At 39.4% G+C, this 20,351-nt stretch overlaps 1 protein-coding gene across 5 annotated transcripts in view; it reads left to right on the forward strand.

Moving 5' to 3' along the window:
• Window positions 1–20,351, forward strand: part of TBC1D1 (TBC1 domain family member 1) — a 209,343-nt gene that overhangs the window by 107,778 nt on the left and 81,214 nt on the right. For all 5 annotated transcript variants that reach the window (XM_019741932.2, XM_074322281.1, XM_019741934.2 and 2 more), the window contains 4 exons: window positions 3,915–4,006; window positions 10,027–10,137; window positions 16,535–16,663; window positions 17,967–18,053. In XM_019741932.2, the coding sequence (XP_019597491.2) occupies window positions 3,915–4,006; window positions 10,027–10,137; window positions 16,535–16,663; window positions 17,967–18,053 (419 nt within the window). The remainder of the gene's footprint in view (window positions 1–3,914; window positions 4,007–10,026; window positions 10,138–16,534; window positions 16,664–17,966; window positions 18,054–20,351) is intronic.

The raw sequence follows: 20,351 nt of genomic DNA on the forward strand, positions 1-20,351 counted from the left end.
GTACCTGCTTTCATTTCTTTTGGGACTATGCCCAGAACTGGAATTGCTCTGTCTTACGGTAATTCTGTGTTTTAATTTTTTGAGAAACTGCCATACAGTTTTCCATAGTGGCTGCACCATTTTATAGTCCCATCAGCCATTTCTCCCCATCTTTGTCAACACTTGTTGCTTTCTGCGTTTTTTTAAATGATAACCATCCTAATGAGTGTGAAATGGTATCTGATTTCCCTTTTCAAATGAGATAAATTGACAATTTTCATCTTAAGGTTTTCACAGTTTCATTTGCTGGGATTATAGTGCTCTTTAAAAATGAATCAAAATGATTGATTAATATTTTTCATGTGTGTTTTCCTAATTGCCACTGTTTGTTGATATTATACAAAATATATCTGAGAACAAGAAAAGTTGTACTTTAACTAGCGATCCCATCTGAGAGATCACTAACCCTTTCCTTAGTGGTTGTCAAGATAAAGTGAACGATGACAGAAATGTCCCGTAAGAGCTTATTAAGAAGCCAACAGTGACTTTGGCTTTTAAGATAAAGTAGATCGTGGTCTGTAGGAACTGGAAAGATTCCAGAGTTACACTTGACAAATCTTTCTTTGGTCTGGCTTAGCTTTCAGAAAGTTACAGCTGAAAAGTTTAATCAGGGTAGGGATTTTATAGCTGTAGTTTTGGAATTATCATTTAATTCATCTTTTTACCTGATAAAGTCCAAGCAAAGCAGAAAGTTGTGCTGATGTAAAAACATTAAATAGCACAGTGAGAAGGTTGGTGAAGGTATGTTTTCCTCCCTGCTGGGAAGCATTTTTGGCTCATTATTAGGGGAGATGCTGATTACTTTATGAACAGTTCCAGGCTCTTGCTTTTTGCTGTATTGCATTCTAATAAGTAGAATGAAGTGGTTTAGTAAAGCTCATTGCGTGTTCCCATAAGTGTAGTTCTAATAGGAACTTACGGTCTGGCCGAGAACTCCATAAATCGTGGACAGGACCTATGACATGGCTACAAAAAAAAAAAGACTTAAAGACTGTTTTGTTCATTGATATAGTCACGTTATGCCCCGGAATGTATAAAATAGAATAAATATGCAGTATATGTTAATTACACTGGACACGCCACTCTAACATGTGCTTACAACATGTAAGAGGTACAGTCGAGTTCGGGTCTGTATTTGATTGGTGTACCGCTGCTAGTAGTGCTTACATAGTATTTTGCTTATTTTAAATTCAGAGGAGCATTTTCAGAATTACTAGAATGAATTATACTTTCACTAAAAATGAAAAAAAAAAAAGTTCAGCTGAGGTTTCCCTTTGCTTTCCAAGAGAATTTGCCTCTGGCAGAGCCAAACCCTTCATCAGAGCTCCCATTCCTGCGAGCCTTTCAGCACCTCCTGTGTGAAGGTGGCCTCACCAACAACTGGGCTGCAGGGATCGGGGATTGCAGTTTGGGAATGGCCTTGACTCTGGTTACCTTTTCTGTGTTGTTCCTCGCCTCCCTTCCCCTTATAAAGCCCTTTGGCATCACGTGGACCATGCCCCTTTCTTGCTGCAGAAACCACCCAGGAGGGGCTGTGGAAGGTGCACAGTGAATGGAGTGGACCTGGGTGGGATGCAGCAGGAAGGGCCTCGTGAATAGACCTCATGAAGACAACGATACAACTTGTCGAAGGCCCTCTCCGTAGCTGCTGGGATACGGAGAATAGTCTGCATTGCGTGAATTCACCTAAGGTTGTTAGAAGTGTATAATCAGTCTAATTCTTCTGAGAGCTTGGGGTTTCTCTCCACATGTGAATGTGTCTTGTCAAACAGGACAGTATGTCTAAAACAGGATGCTGACAGTGTGACAGAGACATCCTCCACACGCAGAGAGGTTTTTTCATTAGTGATTACTGCGGGCTTATTTTATTCATAAATTTAAACACTATTTTGATTCAGCATTTAAGTAGTTAGTCCAGTAAAATCAACTCTCTGCCTCCCTGGCTTGTAGGACCTGAGAGCTTGTTGGAAGAACAGCTGCATTGTATGTACTCTGACAAAAACCTGTCTGTCCTTTCTGCACTCTTACCCACCTGTGAATTCACTTCGGTATTGAAGCGCCCGTGTGTCTATGGGTAAAGGGAGGCAGTGAGTGTTTAAGAGTCGTCTCTGGAGGCAAACAGATATGGTTCAGATTCTAACTCTGTCCCTGACTTAGCTAATGACCTTCGATGAAATACTTCACGATGCCTCAGTTTTTTCATCTATATGTTGGGCTTACTAAAAATAGTGCCCACTTGATTATCTTGAGGATTAAATGAGATTATGCAGGTAGTGTTGAGCAAAGTGGCGCAGCAATTACTTAAGAAATATTGGCCTTAATTTTTATGGTGGCCTCTTAGGATTTTCTTAGCAAAAAATAAATAAACAAAGGTGGACGGGAGGAAGGACTTTCTGGAAGCTGCAGTGGCTGCAACCCTTTGAGAAGGGACAGCATCCCTGCCGCTGCCTATGAGGAGTGTGGGGGCTCTGCCTCAGCTGCACTGGTCGGGGTAAGGGGGTCCTGGGGCAATTGTGGCTGCTGGGGGGCTCCTGACCTCGGGCAAGTCACCTAGTTTCTCTAGACCTCAGCAAACTCATCTGTCACAAAGAGGTGTGATTTCTAATTCCCTGTTCCAAATTTGAGAGGAGTCCCCTCCTGGCCCTCCTAGTGTGTAACTCACTCTAGGGAGGAGAAGGGAGTGGCAGGTGGGTAGGAAGAGCACTTCCCTGGAAGTAGAAGTACAGGCCTGCCTTAGAGACGCCTGTGTTTGGTTCCAGACCACCACAGTAAAGCGAACATCGCAGGAAAATGAGTCACGCATATTTGGGCTTCCCAGTACATATAAAAGTTACATTATATTGTGTAATAGCATTACGTCGAAAAAAAATGTGCATACCTTAATTAAAAAATACTTTATTGCTAAAAAATGTTAACCGTCTTCTGAACCTTCAGCGAGTTACAGTCTTTTTGCTGGTGGTTGCCACAAACCTTCAATTTATAAAAAACACATCTTCAAAGTACAATAAAGCCAAGTACAATAAAATAAGGTATATCTGTAATTGATAGCAGTTTTTTTGTTTTTTTTTACGGTAGTTTAGGTCAGTAAATCCTTTCATTCTAGATCTCATCATGTGTAACATTTATCTCTGGCACCAAGAAAAGACAGAACAAGGTCTGAGTCATATGTGTGAAGAAAGAACTCTTCTGAACTATCAGTTACTAATGGGCACTAAAACTGACTTTATTTTTATAACTTTTTCTCATAGTCTTCTGTAATGGTAGTTAAATGGTCTTAAGACTGTCAGTAAGCAAGTGGTGTTAAAAAGAAAGTTGTTACCATGTGACTCAGCTTTCTGTAAAGGAGCCTAACTGGCAAGACAAAACTGTTGGTCAGTATTCAGATGGGGTAGTAAGTGTCTCTCCTTAAGAAAAGTGATCAAGTTGATAAGTAAATACTCATGAGAATTAATCATGTTCTGAGGACTATGTTCTGACTGTGTGAGATATTTTAACATGGAGTGGTGGCGAAAAACATAATTTGGAACCATGCAGACCTGAGGTAGAGTCCAAGGTGGTGGTCTTTGGAAATTATGCCAGCTCTCTGGGCCTCAGTTTCCTTAACTGTAAAATGGGGATAATCGAATCCTCCTCATCAGATTGTTGTGAATTTTAAATGAAACGATGCAAGTCTGTTGTTTAAGACAGCTCCTGATACATGAGGGTGTAAAGGAAATATGTTCACCGCTGTCATCATCAGATCAAAATTTCCATGAAGCCTCAAACGCCTGCATTGGGGGTGGAGGGTAAGAGCAGAAAGGCTGTGAGTGTGCCAGTGTTCATTCCACCTCATCACTTTCATGTGTGTTTTCTTCTCTCCTTTGTTTCTCTTCTAGGAATGAATTCTTCCAAAACCAAACTAGAACTTCAGAAGCACCTGACAACATTAACTAACCAGGAACAAGCAATGATTTTTGAGGAGGTTCAGGTACAATACTAGGTTTTAATCTCCATCTGGAAAGAAGAGGCAGCCCCTTACCTGTGAAGTGTTTTGATAAAAAGAAAAACATAGCAAACCAGAGCTGTCACAGCCCGGAGAAGTGGCCCTGAGTTCCTCTTGGTTTAAGCTTTAACAGCGCCAGGGAGGGGCCAGACTCTCATCACTTCTTGGTTTTCATGTGAAAACCACAAAACTAGGGAAGTGCGCCCTTAAAAATAATTTAGAATGAGAAAAAGGAAATTATAAAGTGGAAAAAGCGTCAGCTTGGGATAGACAGTCCGGACTTTGGTCCCCGAGCCCTCGTCTGCTCCATGGGAAGCCTCTGCCAGCTCCTTCCTGCTCAGGATTTCAGCCTGAAGTGTGGGAATTGAAGGAGACGACATTTTATACGTGAAATTGCACACTAATTGTTCTCTTTTATTGTTTTTGTTTTGACATTAAATTTAGATGGTATCTACTTAAAGCTATACATCAGACTTAAACATAAACACAAAATACAAAACAAAAACCAAGCCCATGGGCTTTCTGCATTAAACCTAGAAACTCGCTCTCGTCCTCGCATTTAGAGGGTCGTATCTCAGGGAAACCATGCTGCATGTGCTGGCATGCTGGTACTCAGTTCATTATGAATCTTTAATGAGCTCATCAAAAATTTCATGTCTGCTGTAGCCCAGGGGCATCTTCTAGGGTTTCCTGGCACTTTTCTAGGGAGGAGAGCACATCAGAACAAAGAGTAAATATCTCTTTGGGGGAAGGAGAGCGATGGGTCCTGCAAATAGAGGGGTCATGAAACAACACAAGGCTTGCAGCTGTCCCCTCCTCACTGGGGGAAAGACTGTACAGTTAGGGCCCAGGAGCTGTTTTCTGTTAGCGTGAAAAATTAAAGGATTATCTTTCTTTTAATCACATGTTAGAGTTCTCTCAATCCCTGTTCTCTTTCTGTAGTAGGATTGGCATATATTTCTAGAAAGAAAGCATAGGAAGATTTTTAAAAATTTTATAACTAGCTTACAATGTAACTGTTAGGATTTTTAATCGCCTTTAAATGTTCTTGTTTTCTTCTGAATCGACTTGAGACATACTACTTGTTTTTTTCCTTGAAGGATCTTTAGAGTTCAAACAAATTTAATGTGATTTGGACTTGGAATTCATAAATAGATACATGAATGAACAATTTGCTTCCGATGGTTAATGCATTTGCAGTGGAAGCCGGGGTCTTTTCCCTCTGATGCTGGCACACTTGTGCTATCCAGTCCCTTTGGGGGGTCATCTTTCTAGCAAGCATAAAAGAAGCATATTCCTCCTCTAGTGTGAGTTTTCTTTTTTATTTAGACAGCACCATGTAGCTTTCCCCAAAACAGTGCGATGAATCGGGATAGGAAATACACAAAATAGTTTTCTGCAGCAACGAGAAGTTTTCCAGTGGATGTAATTCTGAGATTCACTTTGACCTGTACAAGTTTTTAGACACCCCAGTACGTTATGGCAGAGACTTTCAAGAAAAGCCATGACAGTTTTACTTTAAAAAAATGTATTCAGTTAGTCCCTATGTGCTGTTCTAGAAGGCTCTGTAGATTTTTGATTGGTTAAAGACCAAAGAGAAGTCACTGGGTTTGAAAAGCCAGCTCATACTTTGTCCTCCGTCCTTGTAAGCACAGTTTTTTTCTTGAATGATACAAATTTGACACGGATCTCTTCTTCTAATGGCTTATTGATAGTCTTGTTGAATTATTTCCTCAATGACCATTCAGGGTTTTTATAAAACATTTTATAAAACAAGTCACTTGTTTCTTTTTTTAGGTAGCAGTGCCTGCTAATGTGTTTGAAAATCATACATTTCAAAAAGATCATAAAGGAAAAGGTGGCTTTGCAGTGTCAGGAGTCCTCTTATAAATAGGATGGTTAATAGTTTCCTTTGTACAGTCTTTCCCACAGAGTAATTTGTTTCTGAAGAACTCTCCAAGGGCACGTTTTCATGAGACAAATGTAATTACTATTGAAATTAATGGTACATGATTACTTAAATAGTTATTAAAGCATACATAATCTTTATTATGTATGCTTTGTTTGGGTAACGTGCACCCAAACAGAACCATATAGAAAAAGAAATCCGTAATTGCCATGCAGATGATGCTGGAGAATATCCCTGCTGCAAATGAGCCAACTCTGAGCAACATGAGAGAATTTAGTGCCAGACGGCGTGTGGGCATATTGACCCTTCTCTTTATAAGAGGACGCATGATGGGCGACACTGCATAGCCACAGTTTTGTCTATAATCTGTTTGAAATCTGTAGTTTACAAGCATATCTAACTGGGCATATGTGAAGATGACTCCTGGGGTTCTTACTGTCCTCCAGTGCTGCTCTGCTATTGGCTGAGGGCGCCGACTCCAAACTGGTCCTCTTCAGTATGAAAAACTGCCTTTAAGCCGAAGGAGGACTAGTGAAGAAAATGTCTCAGAATCTAATTCTCTTCATCTGAATGCGTGTATTTCAGGCAATGACTTAATACTGAGTAGATAAATTTTGTGAAGAACATATACTGATGTCATTGGATTTTCCATGGTTTTAAAATTATTTCTTATAAGATTTGATTATAATTTTTAGAAAAGGTGCTGGAATATAATTTCCAAGTGAGCATTGACATTTTAAGTTTCCTCAAAAGACTGCAGACTTTCTCCGCATTCTGGTGTTCATGAACCAGTGTTGGAAATTTATTTTTTAATCACTTTTACAACCAACTCATAGGCCACTCAGAAATGAGGTGAAGACGCATTTCACAAAATTGACTTTGTTATTTAACAGATAGATACTTGTTTTGTATGGTTTTTTTAAAAAAACAAAACACTTAGTATAACATAACCATAGAAGAGCACACAAGTCAGTGGTGTGTAGACCAGTGAATTTTTACAAGGTGAGTACACCTGTGCAGCCAGCACCAAGATTAAGGGGCACTTCCAGTCCCTTAGATTCTGTCCTCGGTTCTACCCCAGGTAACCACCATCCTGACTTCTGACACCGTAGGTTCATTTTGGACAAGCAAGTTAATTTTTCACTGCAAAGTGATGCTGTCCAACTTGATTCCCAGTGAGTATCCTCAGACTTGTCTCTCTGACTAATGAATGTTTATGAAATGAAATCACCTTGAGGAAATAATGATTTGCCACTACGGAGGATGGTGAGTCACATGGGAGGCAGTGAAGCGATGACACCTTGCTAATCATTTATCTTACTACAATGGTAGCCCCTAATCATGTTCAGTTATTTTAAGGAAGGATTTATTTCTTGACCTTGCATGACCTCAGGAAAATGTATGTCCCTGCTTTAGTGACTTTCCTCTGATGTTGAACGAGCTCTGTGGCACAGGCTCTGCTTCTTGGCTTCAGTTTTTCATGGACAGCAACTGGGGTAGGACATGGTGCTCAGCGGTCGTCTCATTTTGTGCCTGTTCCAATAGTTTCTTTCAGGTGTATTTTGGGAGAAATAAAATGTGTTAATAATGCTCCTCTTATGACTGCATTCTTAGCCTTTTGTGATAATTTGAAATAGGTGATCATGAAGAATTTCTCCAAGAAAAATACATATTTTCTTGTGCAAGGAGCCCAAAGGTTGAATTAAAGATACAGAAGAAGAAAGAATGGGTTAACCCTCGGGTGCCTGTACCTGCTCAGAGGCTTCTTGTAATTTCTTTCTGCTGCTTTTTCCTGGGCTTTCATATATATATATATATATATATATATATATATATATATATATATATATACACTTTATATTTTAGAGTGGTTTTAGTTGTACAGGAAAATTGGGTAGAAAGCACAGTGTTCCCACAGAAACTCCCGCCTCTGTACCTCCCACCCCCAGCCAGGTTCCCCATTAATAACCTGGTGCCTAGGTGTGGTGTATTTGTTACCATTGATGAGCTAATACTGATAACGTTATTAACGAATGCCCATTGTTTACATTAGGGCACACTCATGGTGTTGTACATTCTGTAGTTTTGACAGATGTATGATGATACATATCCACCTTTATGGTATCATCCAGAATTGTTTTCCTGCCCTAAAAATCCTCTGTGCTCTGCCTATTCATCCCTCCCTCTCTCCCCACTCCTCCAAACCCCAGGCAACCACTGATCTTTTTACTGTCTCTAGTTTTGCCTTTCCCAGTGTTATATAGTTGGAATCATACTGTAATTAGCCGTTTAGATTGGCTTCTTTCGCTTAACAATATGCATTTAAGGTCCCTTCAGGTCTTTTCATGGCTTGGTAACTCTTTTTAGTGGGGAGTAGTAGTCCATTGTTTGGCTGTACCACAGTTTATCCATTCACCTACTGAAAGATGTCTGGCTGCTCCTCAATTTTGGCTGTTATGAATAAAGCTGCTGTAAACATTTGTGTGCATCGTTTGTGTGGATATAAACTTTCAGTTCATTTGGGTAAATACTAAGCAGTTGTTGTTGTTGCTGGATCATATGGTCAGAGTTTGTTTAGTTTTGTAAAACACCTCCAACTGTCTCCACAGGGGCTGTACAATTTCCCTTCCCACCAGCACTGAATGAGAGTTCCTATTACTTCGTGGGCTTTTGAACACGTAGATATCCATAGCCTTCTTGGGGTCAGCAGGGTTAAGCTGGGGTTGTGGTAGTGACCACCACTTTCCGGTTTTAAAGATCTAATGAACTTTCTCTGGGAAATCCACTTGTTGCATAAAACATGTAAAATTTTTATAATGTAAAAGTTCATGGCTTGGAATGCAGATTGAGAGCATCTGTTCTAGCCTGTAAAATATTTAATCCCTAAATCTGCAATTTGAAAGAACAGGAAGCCCTCAATGAAAAGAACCCCGTCTAATCACACTGTCTTTTCCTTGAGTAATAGGAACAAATTATCTTCTAAAATGATCTTTTTCTGTAAGAAAGGGAATGTCAGAAGGTCTGTCTAGGTTAGTGTTGCCTTGGCTGCTACAGCCTGTGACACGAAAGGTAAAATCCTTATTACTTAGTTAGCTGGGGAAGGAGCAAAAGTGGCGTTGACCGAGACTCAGACTCTGGTGTAGTCGATCCATTTATTGTACCCCAACTTTGTTTTAAAAGGCAGGCTAAACATTTGGAGTAGGGAGAGAGATCCAGGAGCAGGACAGTAGATTATTGTCAATAGAAAAAAAGATACGTTTCCAAAGTTGAGAGACTAGAAACTTTGTGTATCTTCAGAGTAATTCAGTTTTGTTTTCTTCATATTCAGAGAAAATAATATGTTAAATTAGATGGTCTTCTAAAATTGAGAGCTGAAGGAGACCTTGGAGTTTATTTCATGCATAATCTTCATTTGAACTGATGAGAAAGCTAAGATGAAATGACTTGCCTTTGGTCACACTTCCGGCAGCACCCAGAATCTACTTGTGCCGATTTCCATCTAGTCAGTTTGCTGCTTTGCCATCACCCTGCCTTAAAAAATAGAAGACGTGGAGAGAGTTTTTAAAATAGAAAGGAAAAAAACCTGAGTCCATACCATGAAATTTCGTGTGCAAGTACATGCCTTGTGGGGCTTCCAGAAAGTGCTTCATGACGAACACATTTGACATGTGAAACCCTGACCCTGGGTCTAGTTGCTGTTTTCCTTTCCATTTCCCTAACCATAAGAGTTTATAAAAGCGTAGCCATTAATAGCTCTTGACCTCTGGGAGTTTACACAGATTTTGTTCTTTTCTTCTGTTTTCAAGACTATTTATTTATTAAATATTTTGACTATGCCTCTATCTGATGTAAAATATTTATTTTAGGTATCAGAGCATCAGAGGTCAAAAGCTAAATCTGGCCCATTGGTTGGCTTCGTTGTTTCTTTTTAAAAATTATCTCCACTTTTGGGATCGTTGGTGCCCCCTAGTGAGATGATCGGGTAAAAGCACCGGTTAAATGCGTGAATAGATGCTGTAGGCATTACCAAAGGGGTGGTTTAGCACTTTTGTTGATAATTAAAAATAAGTGTAATATATTGTTTTTTTTTCTTAAGAAATTGAGACCAAGAAATGAGCAACGAGAGAATGAATTGATTATTTCTTTCCTGAGATGTTTATATGAAGAGAAACAAAAAGTTCACATCCATATTGGGGAGATAAAGCAGGTATGGCAGTTTCTGTCTTATAATTTTATCAGGACGCTGTGTAAAAGAGTTTTGAGGATTTTATGAAGCTCTGAAACCAGTTTTTGTCCCCATATTTTATTTTCATTTGTTATACATATAAGGAAAATTTGGGAATGTGCTTGGAGAAGGTATAAAGTTTCTTCATATGTTGTAGTGGGGATGAAGCGCTGACAAAAGGTCTTACACATCAGGAATGAAGTGGAAGAGTAGCTACTTCCACGACAAGCTGCATGACTGCGGGGAGCCAGTCTCTGCCACCTGCCTTCACCTCCCTTTCTCCCTGGTAAAACGGAAATGGCATTCTATAGCTGTCTTCAGAATTACAAAAGTTTCCTAGAAGTTCCTTGTAATATCAAGGCTATGTGAATGTAGGCTAGCACTGCGCACAGATCAGATGCACCGGTGGAGAGCCTGGCTTACGTGCTGTTCAGATAGAGAACTTCTGTTAATCCCATTTCTCATGGAGGAGGTGCAGAGTCTGCCTGCCACCCTCTACTGTCCACAAGCTTTGCGTAGTGTTTCTGTTTGAGAGGTGCTGTGTCAGGCTGGGGCTGCCTGTAGGTCTCTGTCTTTGAAGAGCTTCTAGTTTGGGATTCATTCAATACACACAGTGCCATGGACCATTTTCCTGTGTCTTTTGGACTCTGTATAAGTCGATTCATAATAACCATTAAGCTTCAAAGCATGCATTTTATATTTGTTTAAGTTACTTGTAGTCCAGAAAATGTAGAGAAAAATCAGTGAAGGATGTTCAAAAAGCTCCTTAATTTTCCAAAAATATACTTCTTTTTTTTTTCAAATACTTCCTGAATGCTTCTCCTGAAGGCAACTCCATGCTCTCTCCCCCATACATAGCCTCTGCTTTTCTGATAAGTTAACCATGAGGCAGTTGCACACACAGCAGCGCTCCCCATTTGATTTCTACCTTTCACTTGGCTTTGGCAATCACGTGCCTTTCCTAAACTCCCAGAGCTTACGAACAATGTCTGATAACGTTTTTAGTGTTATTGGCCAACTGTAGGGCTCCTTAGCAGTGACGCTAATACCAGTACACTGTGTTGTTGGCCTCTGGCCTTTGTGTGTTGACATTCCTCCCTTCCCAGCCTGTACCCTTCAGATGGCGTGGGAGCCCTGTGCTCCTGCCTTTTGGGTGGGCCACCCAGTTTAACTTCTCAGTTCATTCTTGAGTTCACTTTTCAACCTATTTTTCTTCCTATTTCCATTCCTCTTTCTCCCCTTTTGTGCACTAATAGTTTTTCCCTGTTCTGATTTTTTCCCCCTAACTAGTTCCAACAGGAAATTGATAATTTTGAAATAATTTGTAACTGCTAGAGGAGAATGAAGCATTTTTGGTGGATGGAAAGTTTTGACCCAAGTGCAAATTTATTTTTATAGAACAGGGTAATGTCTTTTTGATTTGGGCATAGATTAATCCAATGGAGAAATATATTTAATGTTTGAGGGTTTTTTTTCCATATGAAAACATCAAAAAATTTAATGTGAAAAACCACATCTCACCATGTGGAACGGGTGTCTGGGCAGCACTTTCTCAAGGTTTTTAAACGTTCTGTTACCCAGGAGACTCATGTCTGTTGCCGTGATCCCCAGGTGTGGTTGGGTGTCCCCCAAGCTGGACATCCTCTCAGGCTTTTCAGAGCAGCAGCAGCTTAATAGATGAAGCAGATGAAACTTTGAGATTCACCCGTAAAATCTTGTTCTTATCTTCTGCTACCAAATAGTCTAATCACATGGATTTCATTACCGTCTTGCTGCACCTAAAAGCTCCGATAGCCTTTGAAAATGTGTCATGACTTGACGTTGAGAGAGGTAGAAGAACTGTGGCTTTGACAGTGAACTTCTGTGGCCACCGGCCTTCACAAGTGGACAGAAAACAAGAGCACAGACTCAGGGCCGTGCTTCTCAGAGCTAGTGGCGATGCCGTACGTGCTTTTCAAAGAAGAGCATGATACTGTTGGATAGCTGCCAGAGAAATCCTTTTCATAAAATAGAAAACAAGCCAAATGAATTTTCTGACAAGGATTTACTTTGGGCAAAGATCTATAATAAAGTTAGAGGGTGTCATGTTTTAGTCAATGGGCGTGCATTATTTTTACTTATATTCACAGAGCCGGTGCAAAAATTAATAATATTAAATCAACTGCCACTTATTGAATGCTTTCCATTGTGCCAGATACAGTTCTAATTCTTTGCATGAATTACTCCATTGCTTCTACCACAACTTTTTTGAGGTGGATGTTATCACACTGATGTTAGAAACAAGGACACGTCAGCGGAGGTCACGCCTGTTTGCTAGGTTGTGATGGAGCCGATGTCTCTGAGGTCCACGGACAGCATCTTAATCGTGCCTTTCAGGAGCTTCACTAACAAAGTGGAATGTGATTTAACTGCTCATTGACTTGCCTGGGTTCATTTTCCAGATAAGTTTTTCTTTCTTCTGACATTTCATTATGAAAAGTTTCGAACATAAAGAAAAGTTGAAAGAATACACACAGTGAGCATTGATGTTCCCACCATCCAGATTATAGTTTTTAACATTTTGTTACATTTGTTTTTCCATTCATCTGTCCGTCTATGAGTCCACCTTATTTTTGATGTCTTTCAAAGTAAGTTTCTGATATCAGTGCGCTTTATCCCTAAACTTCTTTAGCGGGCATGTGATTAACTAGAATTCAGTATTTGTTCACACCTTTTTATAGATGAAATTTACATACTGTAAGTTGCACAAATCTTGAGTGTGCCATTTGTTGAGTTTTGAAGACTTCCTACATTCAGGAAGCCCAAACCCCTATCAAGACAGAGAGCATCCTCCATCATACCAGAAGGTACCCCCACAGCCCTTTTTCCAGTCAGTCCTTATGACCCTCTCCCCCAGGCAACTACTGTTTTGATTTCTTTCACCATACACTAGTTTTGCCTGTTCTAGAACTTTTTATAAATGGAATCGTGCAGCATGTACTCTTGCAGTTTCGGCTTTTTTTCACTTAGCATGTTTTCCATATTCATCCGTGTCACACCTATCAGTAGTTTGTTCCTTTTTAGTCCATTGTGTCTATACTATAGTTTTTCTCCATTCTCCTTTTGATGGTGCTCGTTATTACGAATAAAGCTGCTGGTGGATGTGCTGTGACACCATAGGATGGTGGGTTCTGAACTAAATAAACCAGTGTAGCATCAGAGTTTAAAACTTGACTTCAAACTTTCATGTCTAGAGTTCACCCATCTATTGTGGGGTGGGCGATACGATGACTGCAGTACTACTCACTCTAGAGCCCATATTAGAAGCTTATCTAGGAACCAGCATCATCTTCAAAGGAGAAACTTCTAGATGCTTATTTTAAAATAAACAAGGAATACCATATTTTATAAATGTGAATTATTTTCAAATTATATTTGAATTACGATGATAGACATGAAAAAGAATCTTATTAGATAATAGAGGAGAGTAGAGGAAGCATTGAATTAAGCATACAGAGATACTTATGGCCTGGTCTAAATAAAGAAAAACATAAATGCAGTGTTTCTTGTGTCTACGTAAGACCTACTACCATGTTTCCCGAAAAAATAAGACCTTGCCAGACAGTCAGCTCTAATGCGTCTTTTGGAGCAAAAATTAATATAAGATCCAGTCTTATTTTACTATAATATAAAATTGGGTCTTATCTAACATAATATAACATAAGACTGAGTCTTATATTAATTTTGGTCCAAAAGACTCATTAGAGCTGATTGTCCCGCTAGGTCTTATTTTCGGGGAAACACAGTATGTATTTCCCATGGGTTTGTCTGGTGATCATTGCAGATGCATTCATTCCTTACTTACCAAGTGAGTATGAAGTGTCCAGAGTACATGTTTCCCGGAAAATAAAACCTAGCCGGACAATCAGCTCTAATGCGTCTTTTGGAGCAAAAATTTACATAAGACTGGGTCTTATATAATAACATAACATAACATAACATAACATAAATATAATAATACCAGGTCTTATATTAATTTTTTCCAAAAGACGTATTAGTGCTGATTGTCCAGCTAGGTCTTATTTTCAGGGAAACGGTATACTCGGTATACTCTGTGAAAAACACAAAGATAAATGACAGTTCTCCTTCTGGAATTTCTAAGCTAAGTCATTATTGTAGTGCATGCTCTAATTCTCATAGAAGTAAAGCTCTGGATTATTGGACAAAACTGAATGTAGCTTTTATCAGAATCTTTTCTTTCTTTTATGCCTTGAAAAATGTGTAACAATGATTGGAGAATTAGGATTTCATTACTGCAAAGAAGATGTAAGGTCTTGACCAGTGAATTACTGCATAAAATAGAAAATACTTAATTGCAGTAGGAATCGGGAAGACATATTAAGAGACCGTCTATACCCATCAGACTGGCAGAACTTTAAAAATCTGGCAGTGCCATGTAAAGGTGAACTCATGCTGATACTGTGATTATGAATTGGTACCATTTATGGAGAGTAATTTGACAGTATCTGGTACAGCTGAAGATGCACAGACTTAGTGACCCAGCAAGGACATTCCTAATTAATTACCTTGCAAAAACTTTCATATTTGTGGTAAGGAGCTGTGTACAAGAGAGGTTCCTGCAGTCTCCTTTGTAAAAGGAATCAATGTTTAACAACAGGAATATGAATACGCTGTGTTACGATCAAACAGTGAAATACTACACTCTGATTAAAGTGAGTAAATCAAAGAACATTTGTCAACATGGATAAATCTCAAAAACAACATTGAAAGAAAAAAGCTAATTACAACAAAAGAACAAGACAAACAGATAAGAAACAAAAACTTATAGACTCAGACAATAGTTTAGTGGTTACCAGAGGGTAAGGGGGGAGGGGGATGGTAGATGAGGGTGAAGGGGATCAAATATATGGTGATGGAAGGAGAACTGACTCTGGGTGGTGAACACACAATGGGATTTATAGATGATGTAATACAGAGTTGTACACCTGAAATCTATGTAACTTTACTAACAATTGTCACCCCAATAAACTTTTTAAAAAAAGAAAAAAGCTAATTATAGAAGGACGTGTACAGGATGATACATTCATTTAAAATTTTAGCGACATGTAAACCAAAATACATGTGTTATGGATACATACATATATAAAACTGCAAAATATGAGTTGATATGATAAACACCAAATTCAGGAGAGGGGTTATTTCTGCAGGTGGAGGAAGGAGAGTGGTTCCAGGAGGTTTAAAATATGTCTGTAATGTTTTCTATAAAGTAGAAAGCAAATAGAATAGCCAATAATCATGATAGCTGATGTCTATTGAGAGTCAGGTATGTTCTGAGTGCTTTAATGTGTATAAATTCATTTAAATCGCATAATTGCTCTGTGAGGAAAGTTCATTGTGCATCTTCAGTCTGCACGTGGAAGAACTGAGAGGGGCAGCAGGTAGTACCCTGCCCAAGGCTACATAGCCAGGGAGCAGCAAAGAAGCATCTCACCTGGGCATTGAGCTGCAGAGCCCATGCTCCTCACTGTTCTCAACACCCACAAAATGTCAACTTGACCAAAGGGGGTGGTGTTATGCAAAGCAATCAGGTAAGAAATCATAGAAGTAGGAAGCAATTTATCCAGAGTGTTTTGTAGTGCCTTTTTTTTAAGTGTCTCTGTTAATAAGTAGTGTTAAACTTCATTTAGTGGTTGGCAAACAACTCCTTTATGTTGTTAGTTTCCTGTTATGGTCAGTTAAGGCAGAGGAGAATGAAAGGGCTGATGGAAACCATAGGTGGGAGAGAAGGAAGAGCAGAGAAGACAGAGATCCAAGAAGGGAATGAAGGGATTAGTATAAGCAGAGAGAATGGATTCTTCAGTTGATTATTTTGTCTCACCCTCTGAAATGCCTCAAAAGGTAAGTTGTTATTTTACTTTGAAAAGCTAATTATAGCTATCTTTATACCAGAAGCTGTGCTCAGTGCTTTACTGGCTGTACTTGTTTGAATCTCACAACACAGTGTTTTGATTAGATCTTGAGGTTGGGTTCAATTTACAGAAGGGGAAATTGCAGCCCAGAGAAAGTAACTTGCACAAGGTCAGTTAGTGAATGATGGATCTCTGATCTGACTGTAGAGCCCAGCTCTAAACTGCTCTGTTAGTTGATTGGTTTCCAAGCACAGTGCTTTATTTCATTTGGAGTAGACAAAGCAACATTTTGAGGCAAAATTATTTCCTGGACTTGCAGCCATGTCACTGAGGAGCAGATCAGTTGAGGTCACATACAGGATAATGGCCTGGGGTCAGAAAGGTGCATTCTAGAGATTTTTCATTCCTTTAAAAAGGAAGAAAGGAAGGGCGTTCTAAGTGACTTAACTTTTCTTTGTTTCACTTTTTAGACATCACAGATTGCAGCAGAGAATATTGGAACTGAATTACCATCTAGTGCCACTCGATTTAGGCTAGATATGCTGAAAAACAAAGCAAAGAGATCTTTAACAGAGTCTTTAGAAAGTATTTTGTCCCGGGTAAGTAGCATAATTTCTCCCAATTTAAGTTAAATAACTTTTTGAGAGAGCGTAATACTCAATTCTTTGCTTTTATTTTATCAGTGCTCATAAAATATAGAAGGATGAAATCTTTTTTTTAATGTCGTCTCAGTCTTAGAACAGTGTTATCTACACTTTGAATTCAGTTTTTAACTTGACCTGGGTTAAAAAAAATTATCTACTCTTTTTGTACTGTACTATACCCCGTGGAATTTATTTTGTTGTCTCCCAAAAGAATATTATTCGTTGGCCAGTTCCATTAAAGGGCACAGATTGGATACACCCAGGTGTGAGTTTGGTTCTCCCTAGTGTCACTAGGTACAACTTTAAAATCTAGATACTGTCAGCTGTTCTTGTTTTGTGTGTGGAACTCGCAGTATAGCTACAGGCCAAATTCCACCCACCTCCTGTTTTTGTAAATAAAGTTTTACTGAAACACAGTCATATCCATTCCTTCACCTGTTGTCTGGGGCTGCTTTTGTGTAGAGTTGAGTAGTTGCCACAGACACCATATGGCCCACAAAGCATAAGAAATTCATTTTCTGGCCCTTTACAGAAAAGTTTGCGGGCTGCAGCTCTATAGGAATAGCAAGGTATACATATGCACCCATCTTGGAGTTTTCTAAAAAATTACACCCTCCCGCCCCCAATGAGTATGAATACCCTTGATGGCACTTTTATGAAATTGAAGTTTGATGCCTTTCTAGAGCTTGCAATGTCTTCTTATAATTCTTTTTGTTTTCCTAGCACACTCCATTTAAAACACATGCTGTTAATTTTTAAGTTAAATTTTATTTTGTTTGAAGATGTTTCTGAGAGTTTTGCAGCATCCTTAGAGATAGTTAAAAACAGTCCATTTACAAAACCAGGGTTGGGGGTGGGTGCCTTAGAGAGCTTCCAAATGAAGAAGATATTGTGTGAGTGTCATGCAGATGGCAGGTTAAGATGACTTGTGACTTGAGAAGGAGTTGTTGAGTATGTTCACGTTAGTACTTGCTTTTCTTCATGGATGAATTGTCTCTTCTTCCTGCCTACATTAAAACTGCCAGATGACTAATCCACAAGGTGTTTTGGAGCATTTGGGTTAGTGTGTTATTAAAAAAAAAAAAAAAAAGTGAAAGAAACGTTGACTGTCTTAATGTACATACATATATGTGTGCTCAGCAGCATTTCTCAGTAGACGGATTTTTCCTCAGCTTATGTGAGTGAAACAAGATGCTTCTAGCTGAGGCCTTTGTGGAAGCTTCCAGGATCATAACTTGACTGCCTTTTCTTTATGTAGGGTAATAAAGCCAGAGGCCTGCAGGAACATTCCACCAGTTTGGATCTGGACAGCTGCATGTCTAGCACATTAAGTAACACCAGCAAAGTAAGCGCGTTTTTCTTTATACGACACCCTGGAGAAACGAGCAAAAATAGGTCTTGTTCATCCCCCATGTACAAGGCCTATCAAAGGTTCAAAAGAAGCCTCATCACTTCAATCATGAAAAGTTTGGTGCTTCCAGACTTCATGGTGTCGGTGGAGGTCATGCATCACACTATAACATAAAAGTTTTACATAACAAAGCAGAGGGCCATTCCATAAACAAACCAAACAAACAAAAAAAAAAACAGATCACAATTTTAGACCACTGAGATCTAATTCATCAGAATGCCATCAGTGGGTTTCTTTCCCAAATACACTTTCCACTATTAAAAATAATTGAAATTAGGAAAATCTCTAAAGTGGGTTAGTGAATGCTGAGACATACGCAACTTAAGTTCCTGAAACTTACTTTATCCTTCAGCTGGCTCTGTGATTAGGATTAAACATCACAACTAAGCTTCAGCCCTTGCATCTGCCACCGAGCACAGTTTTGCGATAATGAGCAAGCCAGTGGTTCCCTTTGGTAACAAACCTTTCTCTCCTTGTTTTAATTTAGTGCTTTTAAGCATGTTTAAACTTGGTCAGTTCAACGTTTTAGCGGCCAAAGTAAGGATTTCGATTTTGTGCTGGGGAGGTCAGCTTTCCTTCTGCCACCAGAGGGCTTCAGATGCGAGAGAGAAGGAATTTTTGTGGCCGCCAGCTCTATACCACAGGAACTCCGAGATCCCTCCTGGGCATGTGGCCTTTGCTTTCCTAAAAAGGCTATAACCAACAGTAAGAAACACATTTAACAATGCGAAATGGTTCACTCACACATCCACCCACAAAAAATTAAAATTAGATTTCACAAAACAACTTACTGCCAACAACATGCGATACATACTGGTATTTTCTATTGTTTTATTTTTAAAATGTCCGTGGCAGACCACTAAATTGATACGCCTGCCTACTAATGTGTTACAATGTACAGTTCAAGAAACACTTCCTCGGATGAATGCTTCTCAGGTTCTTAGGTGCCTCTTTGAAGTGCCTCTTTAATGGCGTTCTGGTTAAAAGGCAGGTTTTGGTGCGTAGGCCTGGAGGGAGACCCAAAAAGCTGACTTTCTGACAAGCTCCAAGGCCATGCTGAGGCTGCTGCTCTATGAACCCACGTTGGGGAGCGAGGCCCCAGACACCGGTCTTCTGAATACAATTTTCTAAGTTAAAATCTTGTGGAGTAGAGCACTGTCCGCTCTCCACCTACTGCTTAGATTCTATCTCGTAATTCTACCTCATTTCAAGTTTGGAAACACTGTGGTTTACCTGCTGTTACACATGAGTAAGACAAAACCCCTGCCCTATAGGAACTTGTTTGGAACGAGAGAGATGACAGGCCCACAAGGGACACCAGCATCAAGTGGGGTATGGTTGGAGCCCTCAGAGTGCGAATAAGAGACGGTGGTAACTTAGCCGTCACGGGAGCGAGAGGACAGGGAATTATCTTTGGCCAGTGGAACCAGAGGAAGCGTGGGGAGAGGGGCAGTGAGGCTTTTGAATTAGATCTTGAAGAAAGTGTAGGACTTGGGCCTGTAGAAATGGACAGGGAAGGAGGCGTTTCGGATAGATCAGTGCACATAACGACATACTGTGAAGAAATTCATGTCACTCAAGTGACTTTTCTAGTAAGTGTTTTGCTCGTTTTAAAATTCTTCAAAACACAAATGTAGGCATAAATTTGAATGTGTAGGGTAATTCTAAGAGAAATGCAGCTTTTCAGAAGCCACCTGTGTGTGTTGTATGTGTGTTTACGTACACTTACACGTCTTTTTCTCATCCTGAGGTTGAGACGTTGTTGTAAAGGTACGCATTTTATGCAGTTGGATCTCTTCCAATAAACTGATTTTCTAGGAATTGCAAAGAAGCTCAATATCCGAGTGGCCCTTTCGGGTGTCAGATTAAGCTAAGGGTTAGTAGCTCTTTCACATAATTTAGAGGGATGTTAATGAGAATTCAGATGAACAGGTTTGTGTGGTGGAGATTGTTTTGCTGTGAGTTGTTAATCTTAGACAGATTTTTAAATCCTTAAATTAAAAGAATCTTTGAAACTGTAGAGTTCTGAAGAATAAAAAATTTCCGTTATGTTTAAAGTAATTTAATAATATGTTGGAAATTAAGCTTCTCCTCTAATTCCTACAAAATTAAGCGTGTATAACCTCTTCCCTCAATAAACAAAAATTTAATTTTTTAAAATTAAAATCCTTAGTATCTGTCATCTAAAAGGCACTCAGCTGTGCAGATTCTCCAGTCTACCATTAGATGCAT

Source organism: Rhinolophus sinicus, linkage group LG02 (genome assembly GCF_036562045.2).
Source record: "Rhinolophus sinicus isolate RSC01 linkage group LG02, ASM3656204v1, whole genome shotgun sequence".
NCBI lineage: Eukaryota > Metazoa > Chordata > Mammalia > Chiroptera > Rhinolophidae > Rhinolophus > Rhinolophus sinicus.